The sequence below is a fragment of the Camelina sativa genome, chromosome 14 (assembly GCF_000633955.1).
Source record: "Camelina sativa cultivar DH55 chromosome 14, Cs, whole genome shotgun sequence".
Classification (NCBI taxonomy): Eukaryota; Viridiplantae; Streptophyta; class Magnoliopsida; order Brassicales; family Brassicaceae; genus Camelina; species Camelina sativa.
In genome coordinates this window covers 316,009-329,492 of record NC_025698.1, presented here as the reverse complement: position 1 = coordinate 329,492, position 13,484 = coordinate 316,009, and the positions used below count along the sequence as shown (strand labels likewise).

The 13,484-nt window shown below is 36.4% G+C and overlaps 4 protein-coding genes across 7 annotated transcripts in view; 3 read left to right on the top strand and 1 right to left on the bottom strand.

Moving 5' to 3' along the window:
* The window catches only part of LOC104743102 (probable cyclic nucleotide-gated ion channel 10), a 9,618-nt gene extending 6,987 nt beyond the window's left edge, over positions 1-2,631 (bottom strand). Inside the window, exons 1-4 of one of the 3 annotated variants that reach the window (XM_019236326.1) lie at positions 2,405-2,631; positions 1,923-1,999; positions 1,221-1,785; positions 981-1,120 (exon numbers count right to left, since the gene is read on the bottom strand). In XM_019236326.1, the coding sequence (XP_019091871.1) occupies positions 981-1,120; positions 1,221-1,785; positions 1,923-1,954 (737 nt within the window). In that variant the 5' untranslated portion in view covers positions 1,955-1,999; positions 2,405-2,631. The other 2 variants (XM_010464220.2, XM_019236325.1) reach the window with 2 other exon arrangements.
* On the top strand, positions 2,833-4,997 carry LOC104738659 (zinc finger CCCH domain-containing protein 1-like). Of its 2 annotated transcripts, XM_010458835.2 has the most exons (5): positions 2,833-2,946; positions 3,095-3,126; positions 3,460-3,619; positions 3,729-4,552; positions 4,644-4,997. In XM_010458835.2, the coding sequence occupies exons 3-5, from the start codon at positions 3,520-3,522 to the stop codon at positions 4,752-4,754; spliced, it is 1,035 nt and encodes a 344-aa protein (XP_010457137.1). In that variant the 5' UTR covers positions 2,833-2,946; positions 3,095-3,126; positions 3,460-3,519; the 3' UTR covers positions 4,755-4,997. The 2 variants fall into 2 exon arrangements, with proteins under 2 accessions (XP_010457137.1, XP_010457136.1); XM_010458834.2 differs by lacking the exon at positions 3,095-3,126.
* Positions 7,831-8,953, top strand: LOC104738658 (abscisic acid receptor PYL9). Its single transcript, XM_010458833.1, has 3 exons — positions 7,831-8,047; positions 8,179-8,394; positions 8,487-8,953. Exons 1-3 carry the CDS (start codon positions 7,916-7,918, stop codon positions 8,688-8,690), a joined length of 552 nt encoding a protein of 183 aa, XP_010457135.1. The 5' UTR covers positions 7,831-7,915; the 3' UTR covers positions 8,691-8,953.
* Positions 10,559-12,782, top strand: LOC104738657 (histone H3-like centromeric protein HTR12). The gene is made up of 10 exons (XM_010458832.2): positions 10,559-10,718; positions 10,804-10,865; positions 10,972-11,012; positions 11,124-11,175; positions 11,299-11,330; positions 11,436-11,475; positions 11,577-11,692; positions 12,068-12,145; positions 12,261-12,336; positions 12,465-12,782. The coding sequence occupies exons 2-10, from the start codon at positions 10,814-10,816 to the stop codon at positions 12,518-12,520; spliced, it is 543 nt and encodes a 180-aa protein (XP_010457134.1). The 5' UTR covers positions 10,559-10,718; positions 10,804-10,813; the 3' UTR covers positions 12,521-12,782.

Here is a 13,484-nt window from a genome sequence, read left to right as displayed (position 1 = left end):
TCGAGGCAAAGATGGCGTTTAATATCTCTTCTTAGGTCTTTAGGGAGGTTACGAAGAAGGTTTTCTTCTTCAACTCCTCTTGTCTCTTGCCATCTATATTGTTCATATCTTCTGATACGTTTTCTCAGGTCTTCAGGTAACATTCTATGAGACATCCACTGCTCTGCATCTCTCTTTCTCACCCTCATTTCTTCCTCTCGAACTGTTGTTGATTCCAAGTATTTCTGCATCAGCAAAACAGAACTTACATGAGTTTCCTGAATAATTTTATGGTTATTCAACTAGTCAAAGAGGCCATTACCTGCATATTGCCGATAAGTAGCGCAAATAAGACTAGTCCAGATATGCAGATTGATATAGCAAAGACGATTTCACCAACGAATTTGCTTGTTTGAAGGTTTTGTCCCAATGCACTGAAACAACAAAAGCAGTTAGTGAGAATCTTTGAGTTCTGATAGAGTTTCAGATACATAAGCTCGATATGCAACTAGTTAGTTTTGTGTGTGTGTTTTGTCAAACCTTAGATTTCGCAGTCCCCACCAAAAGCAGTAGAAAAATTTCTTCCAGAAATCATGTGATTCAACAACCCCACTCTTAAGAGCATCAGTGAAGATGCCAAAGTTGAAGATGGTTGAGTTCGTTATATCACCAGGGTCGAGAAAAGGGCAAGAGGTGGTCAGGTAATCGTTTGCAGCATTACCATTACCGTGACAGTACAGAGAACTTAAACTACAACCGTTTTTTTTCTCGCACGCCTCTTGCCAGCATCTGTCTTCTCGTTCTACTGAGATTAAGTACCATAAAGCTCCAAATACCTGAATAAGTAAGTTTGCCATATGAACTTGATCAACCTTGAAAATGCATTTACATCTTTAAAGAATCAGTTATCTGATGATCCAGAACTTACATGACTGGCTAACATATAGAGAGAGAGGTTCCAAGCAGCTCCAGCCCATGCTGTTTCAGTAACAATGCCAGATGTTCTGGTCACCTCCGTGTAAAGCGGATACAAACGGAGAATCCGAGGAACATATTGAACGATTATGACAGACATAAGGTAGTCTTTTGTGAGCAAAGAGTCAGGCTCTTTGACGCTTGGAATAACAGCTAAGACCACTATCTGCAAGATTAAAAACAAAAAAAAACAGAGGATTCAGCCATATTCAAAAACATTTCATCATGAACACTTAAATAAAAAACAATCAATTAGTCATTATTACCTGTGGGAGAGGAAGGATAGAAAGTACATCAATGATGAAGTAAGATGAGAGATACTTCAAGGCTATTGCCTTAGCATCATCCACCAGTTCACCTCTGCCAAAAACTCTAGAAGAAGGAGCGATGTAAGCTGTCCTGAACTGAAACACAATGTGAATAATGTAAAAGGCATCGATGAGTGTACGAAGAAAACTCGCAGCTATCTCCAACTTTGAGTCCATAGTAAGACAGTGCCTCGTGCCATCGACAATGGGAATGTAGAAAAACAGCGGATCAATCGCCAAAGCAAGAACACAAGCAAAGAGAAATATTTTGTTCCAGTTCTGCAAAAACGAATCTTGTGGGTTAATGATGTTCTTCTTAGTGGTACCAGATGTTTCCTTCTGGACCTTGTTGTGGTCAGGATCCTTATGTGGAAGAGAACTTAATGGCTTCTTGAATATTTTGAAATTTCCTGAACCTTTCTCAATTCCCCACTTTACATTCTTCAGAACTCTGTCTAAAGAAGGTCTAGCTTTTCTTCCGTAACCATACTCAGAGGCTATTGACCTCTCTTCATCTTTAAACCTTAACAAAATCATAAAAAAAAAAACCATCTGATAAATCCTTTAAGATACTACAAATTCATATTCATCTATAGAACCATTTCTAGGGGATGATGGATGCTATGTAGGTATGAGACAAGATTATTGCAAGTTACCAACCTGACACGATTATCATGGCTGAATGCCATCATCAGCAGCCAAACCCTTGGATATTTTGGCTTACAGTGTGACGAATCCTAACATTTATTGAATCAAAAAAAAATTAAATCATACGAATACTTCTCCATGATTACGTACAAAATTGATAATCACCAAAATCAATTATAAAATAGCAAGTAGACACCTAACAGTTTCTTTATATAATAGTATATTTCTTCAAAGGTAAAAAAATTAGGAACTAGAGAATCAGTCAATTTCTACCTAACATGATTACCAAATCCTTTAATTCCTAACCATCTCTGCTCAATAATTGTAAAGTCATACATCGAAGATATAAGAAAAAACTAAAGCTTCGAGATAAATTGACATCTAGACCAAACAAGTTATGAACAAATTAAGCCGTAAGAAAACAGTGATTCTTACACAGAATTAATTATCTAATCAGTGAGAAACAAGCAAAAACCAAACATGAGGAGACGTACCTCGAAAGAAGTAACTGAGGAGGGCGATATATAGATTAAGATTCCGGCTATGAAGTGGAAATCGAAAGTTTAAGGAAGTAGGTCAACGGCGTTTACTTCTTCTTCGTCTTCTTCGTGAAGCTATCCTCCTCGCTACTGGTCCCGTCGCTTAAAACTTAAAAGCAAGAAGACCCATATGAGCGGTTATGTGTAGTTTTTTTTTTTTTGAGACAACGACAAAAGAGAGGGAAATAGGAATAAAGTATATGCAATTAAAGTCTTTGTTCAATTCCAAAACTCGAAAGACGAAGACTTGGTCAAAAGTCAAGGGATGAGGCGAAAATAAGGTTTAGGCCCACTAGGAATATTGAGCCCATTTAAAAGATCTAAAGCCCAAATTGAACTTAACCGCCTCATCGTAATATCGATTATTTATTTGTTCTCTCTTCACATTGAATTTCCTTTTTTTTTTTGATTTAACTGAGAAAACGCGAACGGCGTTGTTGTTCGTTCATCTTCCCGGCGTAGTTCACCACCGGCGACAATTGCTAAGGTTTCTGAAGGTAACATACTCTTCCTTCTCTTATATATTCATATATGTTCGATTTCGTCTTCGTTCTTTTCTTGTTTTCGTCTGTGTTCTTCGAGCTTTTCACTCCAATTTCAGTTTAAGGGTTTTCTAGATTTCAACTTTTTATTTTATTTTTGTAGGGTTCCGTGTTAACATCGAATGTGTTCGAACTGTGAGTTCTTTATATTTCTTGGATTGCTCTTTCCGAAGTTACTGTTTCCGAATTTTTTGGATTTGTCTTTCTAAGCATCGAGTGTGTTCCGTTTAAGCTAGGGTTTCTTCAATTTGTTGTACTGATTGATTGATTATATTCTTGAGCTTGATTGAGCATATGAATTTGGAATTAATTTTCTCCATGGGTTCCTACGGGTGTTACAATGTCTCTTATTTGCTAAAGAAGATCGAATCTGGATTAATTTTGATGAATCAATAAGAACAACAAACTTATGAGTTTTCAGATTATGGCCTTAATTACTAATTGTCAGGATTGTCTTGTATTATGCAGGCAAGCAACCAATTTCAAGTGGGTGATTGTGTGTGTGCTTACATTATCTAAAATCAAACCATGTCAGATTCTGGTGAACCCAAACCGTCTCAGCAAGAAGACGAATCTCAACCTCAACCTCAACCCCAACCTGCTGGGCAAGAATCTCAGTCTCAACAAGGTTACTTCTACTTTCTTTTCTTACTTGTTCGTTGTTGTTAGCTAGAAATTGTCATATAGGGATCAAGAGAGACATACACTAATCAATTTTTATCCTTGTTCTGTTTCAGTGTGCACTTTCTTCAAGAAGCCAACTAAAGCTAAGAACATTAGGAAAAGAACTGTTGACGCAGATGAGGAAGACGGAGATTCCAAAAGCCATACTTCTATATTACAAAATCTAAAGAAAGTTGCGAAACCCGACAGCAAGCTATTCTTTTCCTCTGGACCATCTAAGAGCTCTACTACAACGAGTGAAGCTCCTGAGAAACCCGTCTTTCACTACGATTCATCCAAGGAAATCCAGGTTCAAAACGACAGTAGGGCAACAGCAACCCTTGAAACCGAAACCGACTTCAATCAAGACGCACGAGCTATCCGTGAGCGAGTTCTCAAAAAAGCAGACGAATCATTGAAAGGGAATAAGAAAAAGGCTTCAGATGAGAAGCTGTACACCGGAATTCATGGATATACAGATCACAAAGCTGGGTTTAGAAGAGAACAAACAATCTCGAGCGAGAAAGCTGGAGGCTCACACGGGCCACTGAGAGCTTCTGCTCACATCAGAGTGTCGGCTAGATTCGATTACCAGCCAGATATATGCAAGGATTACAAGGAAACCGGATACTGTGGATATGGAGATTCGTGTAAGTTCTTGCATGACCGTGGGGATTATAAACCGGGATGGCAGATAGAGAAAGAATGGGAAGAGGCAGAGAAAGTTAGGAAGAGGAATAAAGCTATGGGAGTTGAGGATGAAGATGATGAGGCTGGCAACGATAGCGACGAAGACGACGATGCACTTCCCTTTGCTTGCTTCATTTGCAGGGAGCCTTTCGTTGATCCAGTTGTCACCAAATGCAAGCATTACTTCTGCGAGCATTGTGCTTTAAAGGTATCATCAATCACAATTATGATGATGACTCTGTTCTTTTTTGTTTTTTGGTTTGTGAAACTAAAGAGATTGTGTTTATGTAATGATGCAGCATCACACGAAGAACAAGAAGTGCTTTGTGTGTAACCAACCAACAATGGGGATTTTCAATGCAGCACATGAGATCAAGAAGAGAATGGCTGAAGAACGTAGTAAAGCTTAAGCTTGAAGGATTGTGAAGTTTTTTCATAAGCCGAAGCTCTTTTTGTTTGATGTACTCATTTAGCCCATATTGTGATGGTCTTTAAATATTGGGCCTTGTTTGGCTCATCTAAATTTAAGTTTGGTTCTTTAGTCAATTGGTTGAAAGTTGAAACAGTCAAAGTTAGATTAAACCAGTACAATGAATGTTTCAGTGTGACTCTGATGACATGATAAACTCGTAACTTTTTTACTTCCAGCATTATCATAAGAATCTCTTTTTCCAACATTATTTTGTGTAGTCCTGGGCAAATAACCGGAACCGAACGGACCGAACCGAAACCGAACCGAAATTTCGGTTCCGGTTCGAGTATGGTTAGTAGATAATAACCGATTGGATAGTGTTTTAATTACCCATGGATATCGGTTATTAACCGAACCGAACCGATATCCATTCGGTTATCCGAATCAAACCGAACTCATATAAAAATTATGTTTTAGCCATGAATCGAACTTGAGTCTCCTGCAAACTTGACCGTGCAAAGTGGCCACTGCACCACGTTGAAGTTTTGACATTCTAATACATGTTAAAATATATAACGTAATAAAATGAAACTAAAAAACCACACCAATATCATATATATTTAGACCAAAATACCAAAATATTTTAAATAAACCAAATATTTGGAAGGTTTTAGATATATTTGTTAAATTATAATCAAGTTTTATTTAAATAATATTTTTTAAAAAATATATTACACTGTTTTGGATACCCGGAACCGAACCGAAAATAACCGAAACCGAACCAAACCCAAACCGAAATAGTAAATTAACCGAATGGATCCTAAACCTCTATATCCGAACTACCCGAAACCGAATGGATATATCCGGAACCGAACCGAATACCCGAACGCCCAGGACTAATTTTGTGGTTCTTTTTAACGTTATCTTTTTTATTTCACTTCCCCTCGGTTTTTAAATGGTTTCTGTAAATTCGAACAGATTTCAGAATCTATTGGCCGGCAACAAAGTTATCCAAGTAAGCAAAAAGTAGATTTACACGTGTCACTTTCACAAGATATGCCACAATAAGTGAACATGGAAATGTCTGACAATAAACCAATAAGAAGATGACACGTATACGGAGTTTTCTCTAATTTGACCATATTTAGCTGTATTGTCGCTGTCGCTAAAAAGGGGTCGCCGTTTCTATTATCTTGGAGCAGTTTGTATTTACGTTAAAGTCATCTTTTGCGTTAAGTTTGCATGCCTATAGTGCCAAAGGCGATCCTATCCGATAAGTTTTTTTGGGTAAATTTTTATCTGATAAGATTACTGTAATTATCATCAACCACCACTCTTTTAAGTCCTATATTTATCACAACATATAAAAAAACATTATTTAGAGCAGAAAACTTTCTATATAAGCTAAAACCCTCTTTTTATCGCCTCGTCATCAATTTGAGATAATTAATGAGATTTGTAATTTAAGCATAAATAATATTCAAATTGAACAAGAGAACCTCCGGTTATAATTATATGTGTTGGTTAAAATGGTTACAAGATCGAAAGATTGTTCTTTCTGAAAACCTTAAACCATAATTATATGTTTGAAGATAATGTAATCATTTAACTAGAGTTATCTAAGACGTGATTATGTTTTTTTGGTTTGATAAAAAAGAAAGTGAAGATGAGTCTTTTGAGAAAAAAGAAAAGTACAATTCACGAATTATAATAATTATATGCATTAATGCATAGATTGCTGGTTAGGAAGCGTAATTAGCGTTGTTGATGATAGTTTCAAAATTATATAGAGTTCCACCATCAATAGCAAAAGCTCGTTGGTTTCACAAAGATTGGATGAGGGAGGAGTAGCAACTTTGGACTTCTGGAGATGAATCGAAAATATCGNTCTTCAGTTTTTTTTTTTTTTTTTTTTTTTTTTTTTTTTATATGGTGTCTCATGTTTCCTTCTTATGAGGGTATGCAGCTTCACTACAATACAATTTAACAAAATACTAATGGTTTTAGATTCGGTATGATAGGGACTTTGTCTCAATATATATAACATAATAGATGTCAGATTCAAGTTCTTGTTTCATGATTTTAGGTTGTGGATGTCTTGTAGCAATCTTCTTCTTCTTCTTGAGAAGGGCTTCGCATCGCTTCCTAGAAGGGGAAATACACCTTAATTACGTGTCGTACATAACTACATGGAACCAGTCACGGGCTTATAGGATGAGACTATTTGATGACCAATCCTAGCTAATTAGCTATAAGATGCTATGGTATTAGACATTTAGCATGATATAATTAATGTTTTAACAACTAAATTATAAGGTAAACAAACAAGAAGAACTATATTTAATGGTACAACACATATGGGACCCTATGCATGGAGAATCACTCAATCAGACCAAACGAAACCTATCACACTCAATATGTGAAGACCAACTTATGTAGAATATATCTAAGCATATGCTGTGACCAGCAGCATACCAAACAATAGATACGAACGAATTCATGAGAAAATCATAGGTATGATATGATAAAAATAAACATTTTCATCCGTGGAATTTAATTAGCATCAATCAGTTAAAAAATGAATTAGCTATAAGGTCTAAAAACTTTATTTTTAATGAACAAAATATCTATGAAGTTAGAAACGATCTTACCTCACCAAAACAAATACTTTATTTTTCTAAGCACTTGTGTTTGTTTCTATTCGGATTAGGTCCCAAAAACGTCGTCATACAGAACATTTTGCTTAAACCTTTTGTTGTTTTTATTGTTACATTAAAAAAAACGAAAACCACTAGTGTTTGGTTGTTATTTTTTTTTCTTGGTTTAAAAAGTGTTTAAATGTGTGAAGGAGAAGAAGCTTAAGAAAGAAAAAATAGTTAATTAGGCACACAATAAAATTAAAAAAAAAAAAAAAAAAAAAAAGTAATTACGTCGGTGGGTTCATTGATTATTGGAAGATAACAAAAATTAAATTAGAAAAAGTTAATTTTGTTACTGCAGACGCATCTTTTTTGTTTGTTTTTTTACTTTTGCTGTCTTCTATTTATTTATTTACTTTCACAGATTCCCTCTGAGAGACACAGAGAGACCAGAGAGGGAGATAGAGAGATAGAGGAGATTCTGATCGGAGAAGAGAGAGAGAGAGAGAGAGAGAGAGACATGGAAGACGGCACGGCGATGTACGGAGATCTCGAGACGGTGCAGTATGTACGGACGCAACACAAACATCACTGCAGAGAGAACCAGTGTACCTCTGCTCTTGTCAAACACATCAAAGCTCCTCTTCATCTCGTAATCCTCTCTCTCTATCCCTTTTTTTTCATATGTCTAGTAATCTCTCAACATTGATCTTAATTCCGTCAATTTCAGATTTTTGATCGATTTAGGGTTTTTTTTTTTTGTTTTCTCCCCCAAATCTCCAGGTTTGGTCACTGGTGCGTAGATTTGATCAGCCGCAGAAATACAAACCATTTGTGAGCAGATGTACTGTGATCGGTGATCCTGAAATCGGCAGCCTCAGAGAAGTCAATGTCAAATCTGGGCTTCCTGCTACAACAAGCACCGAGAGGTTAGAGCTTCTCGATGATGAAGAACACATCCTCGGTATCAGAATCATTGGTGGTGATCACAGACTCAAGGTATATATCATCATCACTTAGGTTTTGTCTTGTCTTGTGTGTGTTTTTTTTGGAATGAGAATTATTAAATGATCTTTTCTTCTTTCTCTCAGAATTACTCATCGATAGTGACAGTTCATCCAGAGATGATAGAGGGAAGAGCAGGGACAATGGTGATTGAATCCTTTGTTGTTGATGTTCCTGAAGGTAACACCAAGGATGAGACTTGCTACTTCGTTGAAGCTCTCATCAGATGTAACCTCAAGTCATTAGCTGATGTTTCTGAAAGATTGGCTTCTCAAGACATTATCATCTAATCTCTCTCACATCTTCATCATGTTCCAGTATGTGATATAATATTCTTCAGGATCTTTTTGCTTTTGCTATATATATTATCAGGAATGATCAACTTGTTAAAAAGATATATATTTTTCCAATGGTGAAGTTTTTTTTTATTGTAAGATGTCTTCTGCTGGTCTCTGGTTGTTTTAATGACCGTTGCTTTATTTGTAGATATTTTTGTAAGAAAAACAAGATGTACATAGATTATATATGATGTTTTGTTTATATATGATGTATATATATAGTTTACAAAAAGGTATGGTATGGAGAATGTGTTATTGGAAGGTGTATGCGTAAACAAGCTAAGCTAACCAACTTGTAAGAGACTGTTTCTAATAGAACAGAACCAATAGATGTCTTGCTCTATGTTCGATCGTTTGGATGTGTATAGAGTTGATTAAGCTTTGGAAAAGATACATGGTGCTCTATGTTCTGACTCATGCTCAATTTTGCCCTCCGGATGAACTTTCCTGGGAAGAGATCAGCTTCTCTACTCAAAGGTTTATCGTGCTGGGTCTAAGATGCTAAAACAAGAGTTTGAGGTGTGGTTGGTTATATCCGTCTCGGAGAATAGTTTTTAGTACCAACGTTTTGGTTCATTGTAGCAAGAATCAGTTTCATCCTTGTACTGGTTTTGTAGGATCTGCAATGGCGGTAGTCTGTCTATGCAGAGGACAGCGGAAGATGCAGCAAGAACAAAAAGGACGAAAAGGTTTTCGAATCTCTGATTTGATCCGACTTGGAGACTCTGTTAAAAGTTGCTCACCTGCTCTTGGTTTAGGCTTTTCCAAACTTGGTTAAGGCAATAACTGATGTAGCAACAAACCAGAGGTAAGCAATTCATGAGGACAAGAAGATGGCAGATGGATCTTACTATGATGACAAAACGTTTTTCATATTGTCTGTAATTTATGGAGATTTGTTCAAAGAAAAGATATCGAATATATAGAGAGATTAGATTGGTCTAGTTATGTTCCATATATTATTGCTCTGTTCAAGTTTTATCAGTACTTCGTCCACCCAAAAAACGTATCATTTACATATTTATATTTACTTCATCTTGTCTCTCATAACCCCTTTTTTATTTTCCAAATGTCACGTCTGAGGTCTTCTTTACTCTGTTTCAGACTAAGGAAACAGCATACTGTGATGACATAAACACAGAAGAACAGAACCGAAACACACACGAAAAACTCTAAACAAGATGAGCTCTTCATTCTTCAACAGGAGACATAACCGTCAAGTAGACAAAGTCTTTCGTATATTAACAATCCTCAATTTTATAATCACCAAAACTCTATTTTCCTCTTTTGTTTCTTCTCTGCATATAATACTCGAACAAGGACCACCAAAAACGCTGTACTGAGAACAGAGCAGATTCTATCACCTCCACAAGCAAGCTAAAGCATGGTAACCTAATGTCACTGTCTGGTTAGATCATGAATCAAAGTTGGCATGATCTGCAGCTTCTGTTCTGCTCCATTTAAAAGGAGCCGACATCGTCTCCACCATTCTAATAGTTTCTTGAGAATTTCCATAAGAGATCGCCCCGGTCCCACATAAATCTTTCAATTATGACCGTTTAGATTAAGTTAATGACCGTCCGATCTCTCACACAGTTGTTGCAACTTGCAACTCACAACTTGTTGGAATTAAACGGTCCAGATCTCTTGACCGTTCGTAGAGGTGTTAAAATTTTTGAATTGGTGTAATGGTTAAAAAAACACAAAAGGGGTAAATAAGGAATGACTGTAGACGGAAACCTCTCTGTGAAGTAGCAGTTTTTTTAGACGACTGCAAATAATAATTTTCTTCTGACTCTCTCTCTTCTCTTCTTCTTGACTTGAGAGTTGAGAGTTGAGAGTCTCTCTAAAAAAAAGAAGATTCGATTTTTAACATTCAAAAAAATTGGAGGGGGTCAAGCGGGAAAACCAAAAAATCCTTCAAATAATTTCGTGTGGAGCGAGCGGGAGAAAGAGACACACACAAATTCCTCTCGTCAGGTGAGTTCCCCTCCGAATCCACATTACTCTCTCTCTCTATCTATTTCTGGGGATTATATACCCTAATTGTTCGATTTGGTCTCAGGCAGTAGTTGATGGCGAGAACCAAGCATAACGCTAACAGGTCCCAACCTCGTAATCCAACTGGTAGTACCTTTTTTTTAAATTCTCTTTCTAGTATTACTTTTCGATTTAGGGGTTTTGGTTCAACTTATCTGGCTGTTAACCCTAGATTTTGATTTCGCATCTGTAGATGCTGCTTCACTTTCTCAGGCGGCTGGTCCCAGTGCTGCGGTATATGTCATCTTTATTTCTCTTTTTAGGGTTTTTCGATTTTCAGATTCCAGAAATTTATCCTTTTAGATTATTTGTCGAATTTTTGTTGTAATCGATCGAAATTTGCAGACACCGCCAACAAGAGCCGGAGATGGTGAAGAAGATGCTGCTACTCAACCTAGTTAGTTTTTTTTCCCCCCTATTTTCTCATCTCTCTCTCTCTCTCTCTCTCTCTCTCTCTCTCTTGTTTGTTTGGTGTGTGAAGTTTTTTTTATTAATCCTTCCTTTTGGTAACACTTTGCAGCAACGCCTGCTGCAGCTTCACCTGCTACAAAAGTGAGATGTTTTTTTTGGCCCTTTTGGTTACTTCAACTTTGATTTCAGTTGTGCTCATCTTTTTTTTTTTTTCTCATTTTTGTGTGTTTTTTTTGGTCTGGGAAGAAAGGGGCTAAGAGAACCAAATATGGTAGTAGGCCACAAGGTTAGTCATATATATATATCACTCAGAAATTAGAGTTGAAGGACTTGTCTTTCTATTTGTGTTTACTCTACTAAGTACTAACCTCCTTCTTGTTCTTCTAGGCTCACAAAAAAAGAAGGCTTACCGTTTCAAGCCAGGAACCGTTGCTCTGAGAGAGATTCGCCATTATCAGAAGAGCACTAGCCTTCTTATTCCTGCTGCTGCTTTTATCAGACAAGTTGAGTTTTTTTTTTTTTTTTTCTCTCTTTCTCTTTGCTTTACTAGTCTATGCCCTCGTTTTAGCATTTATACAATCTGAGATTATCCACACAAAATTGCAAACGAACTTTGGTTGGTTATTTATAAATTGTGGCACTTGTTTCTTGTTTTCTCAACATGGATCCTGTCTCACGATCAGTGCAGTGAACATAGCATTTTTGAGCAACTCTCCATTTAAGAAACTTGTAATCTAGTTTGTCTTTGAGAGGTTACTGGCTCATAGACCCACCCAGAACCATATGTTTCTGTTACTACAATACTTTTAACCTGAATTGCCAAATGCTGATTTTTTGTGTTCCAATCATACTAATTAATTTACATTGCTTTTTACCAGGTGAGAAGTATAACCAATGCGGTGGCCCCTCCTCATATCTCTCGTTGGACTGCTGAAGCTCTTGTGGCTCTTCAAGAGGTGCCAAATCCTTTACATGAATGTAGTAGATGCAGTATATAGAGAGAGCCACAGATAATGTCATTTTCCCTTGATAAGTAGTAATCATTCTGATTGTGAATTTGTGGCTGGGCAGGCGGCAGAAGATTACTTGATTGGTTTGTTCTCAGATTCAATGCTCTGTGCTATCCATGCAAGACGTGTTACTCTAAGTAAGTACTCCTAAATAAGACAATTTTGCAGTCTAAATTTAGAAAATCACAGTCATACATACTTGTGCATTCCGTTGAACCATTACTTGCTGAAAAATCATATCTAATATTTGTCATTCTCATATCAGTGAGAAGAGACTTTGAGCTTGCACGCCGGATTGGAGGAAAAGGCAGACCCTGGTGATAGAAACGAAACTCACCCACTAGCACTACTCGCATCTCTATCATTGTTAGTGAGGATCGAATAGTTAACAACAAATGTGTCGTAGTAGGTTGTATAAGATTATTCACTACTTATGTCTCTTGGTGCTTGTCCTTTTCTCGACTTGATGATCTGACCAAAAAAAAACCTTCTTTTGAAACATAACTGGAAATCTGAGTTTGGTTCGTTTCAATATCTATCTAGGTTGTAAAACTTGTTTCTCTATGTGTGTTTCTTGTTTGCTTTTTACCTTTTAAGTTCCAACTTGCAAATAGTTGATGTATACATATAACTCGAAGTCTCGAAGCCTCGGTGACGGCTCAGTCTTAGACAGGGCTGTATTTGAGAAAAAGTAATTTAAAGAGGATGATTCGAAAGAACATGTGTTGAGGGAGGGCTTAAAAAGCAATACAGTATATCTCTGGCTAATGGATTCCCCCAGCTACAACTTTTAAAAGCATATTTAGAAAGCTTGAGATATCCTTAGCACTTCAAATTTTATAATCATTATTTTAGTGATTATTCGCATAAACCATTTGTTAAGATCATAATGTTGTCATAAAGAAAGTTATAAGAGTATTGTGTTTCATTACCGTCTGATAATGTAAACTTTTTAAAAGCTCGAATGTTTTCGGAATTTGGTAGTATTTATTTCAATGTCAACTCTTTTTATTACTAGTAAACTGTTTTTTTCTTTTTCTTTTTCTACATCTTTAATGATCTCTGTGTACATTCGTCAAAATTCATTGCAAACTGAAACAAGTGTAAAATTTATCGAGGTTAACTTTTATAAATGTAAAACAATGGATGCGCCCATGAATCATGCAATGGTCCCAACAATTTAATCTTATGGTTTTCTTCATTCGCTAAAAAGCTCAAAAAATGTAACAAAATTAAGGGAACTTATTATTAAAAAACGCAAAAAAAAAAAAGAAAAAAAAAAAAA

Excerpts from the sequence above, each read along its gene's own strand:
- LOC104738659 (XM_010458834.2), top strand. The coding sequence starts at position 3,520 with ATGTCAGATTCTGGTGAACCCAAACCGTCTCAGCAAGAAGACGAATCT. Across the intron at positions 3,620-3,728 it reads AGAATCTCAGTCTCAACAAG|TGTGCACTTTCTTCAAGAAG; the intron begins GTTACTTCTACT and ends GTTCTGTTTCAG. Across the intron at positions 4,553-4,643 it reads GCGAGCATTGTGCTTTAAAG|CATCACACGAAGAACAAGAA; the intron begins GTATCATCAATC and ends GTAATGATGCAG.
- LOC104738658 (XM_010458833.1), top strand. The coding sequence starts at position 7,916 with ATGGAAGACGGCACGGCGATGTACGGAGATCTCGAGACGGTGCAGTAT. Across the intron at positions 8,048-8,178 it reads TCAAAGCTCCTCTTCATCTC|GTTTGGTCACTGGTGCGTAG; the intron begins GTAATCCTCTCT and ends CCAAATCTCCAG. Across the intron at positions 8,395-8,486 it reads GTGGTGATCACAGACTCAAG|AATTACTCATCGATAGTGAC; the intron begins GTATATATCATC and ends TCTTTCTCTCAG.
- LOC104738657 (XM_010458832.2), top strand. The coding sequence starts at position 10,814 with ATGGCGAGAACCAAGCATAACGCTAACAGGTCCCAACCTCGTAATCCA. Across the intron at positions 11,013-11,123 it reads CGGCTGGTCCCAGTGCTGCG|ACACCGCCAACAAGAGCCGG; the intron begins GTATATGTCATC and ends CGAAATTTGCAG. Across the intron at positions 11,693-12,067 it reads CTGCTGCTTTTATCAGACAA|GTGAGAAGTATAACCAATGC; the intron begins GTTGAGTTTTTT and ends GCTTTTTACCAG.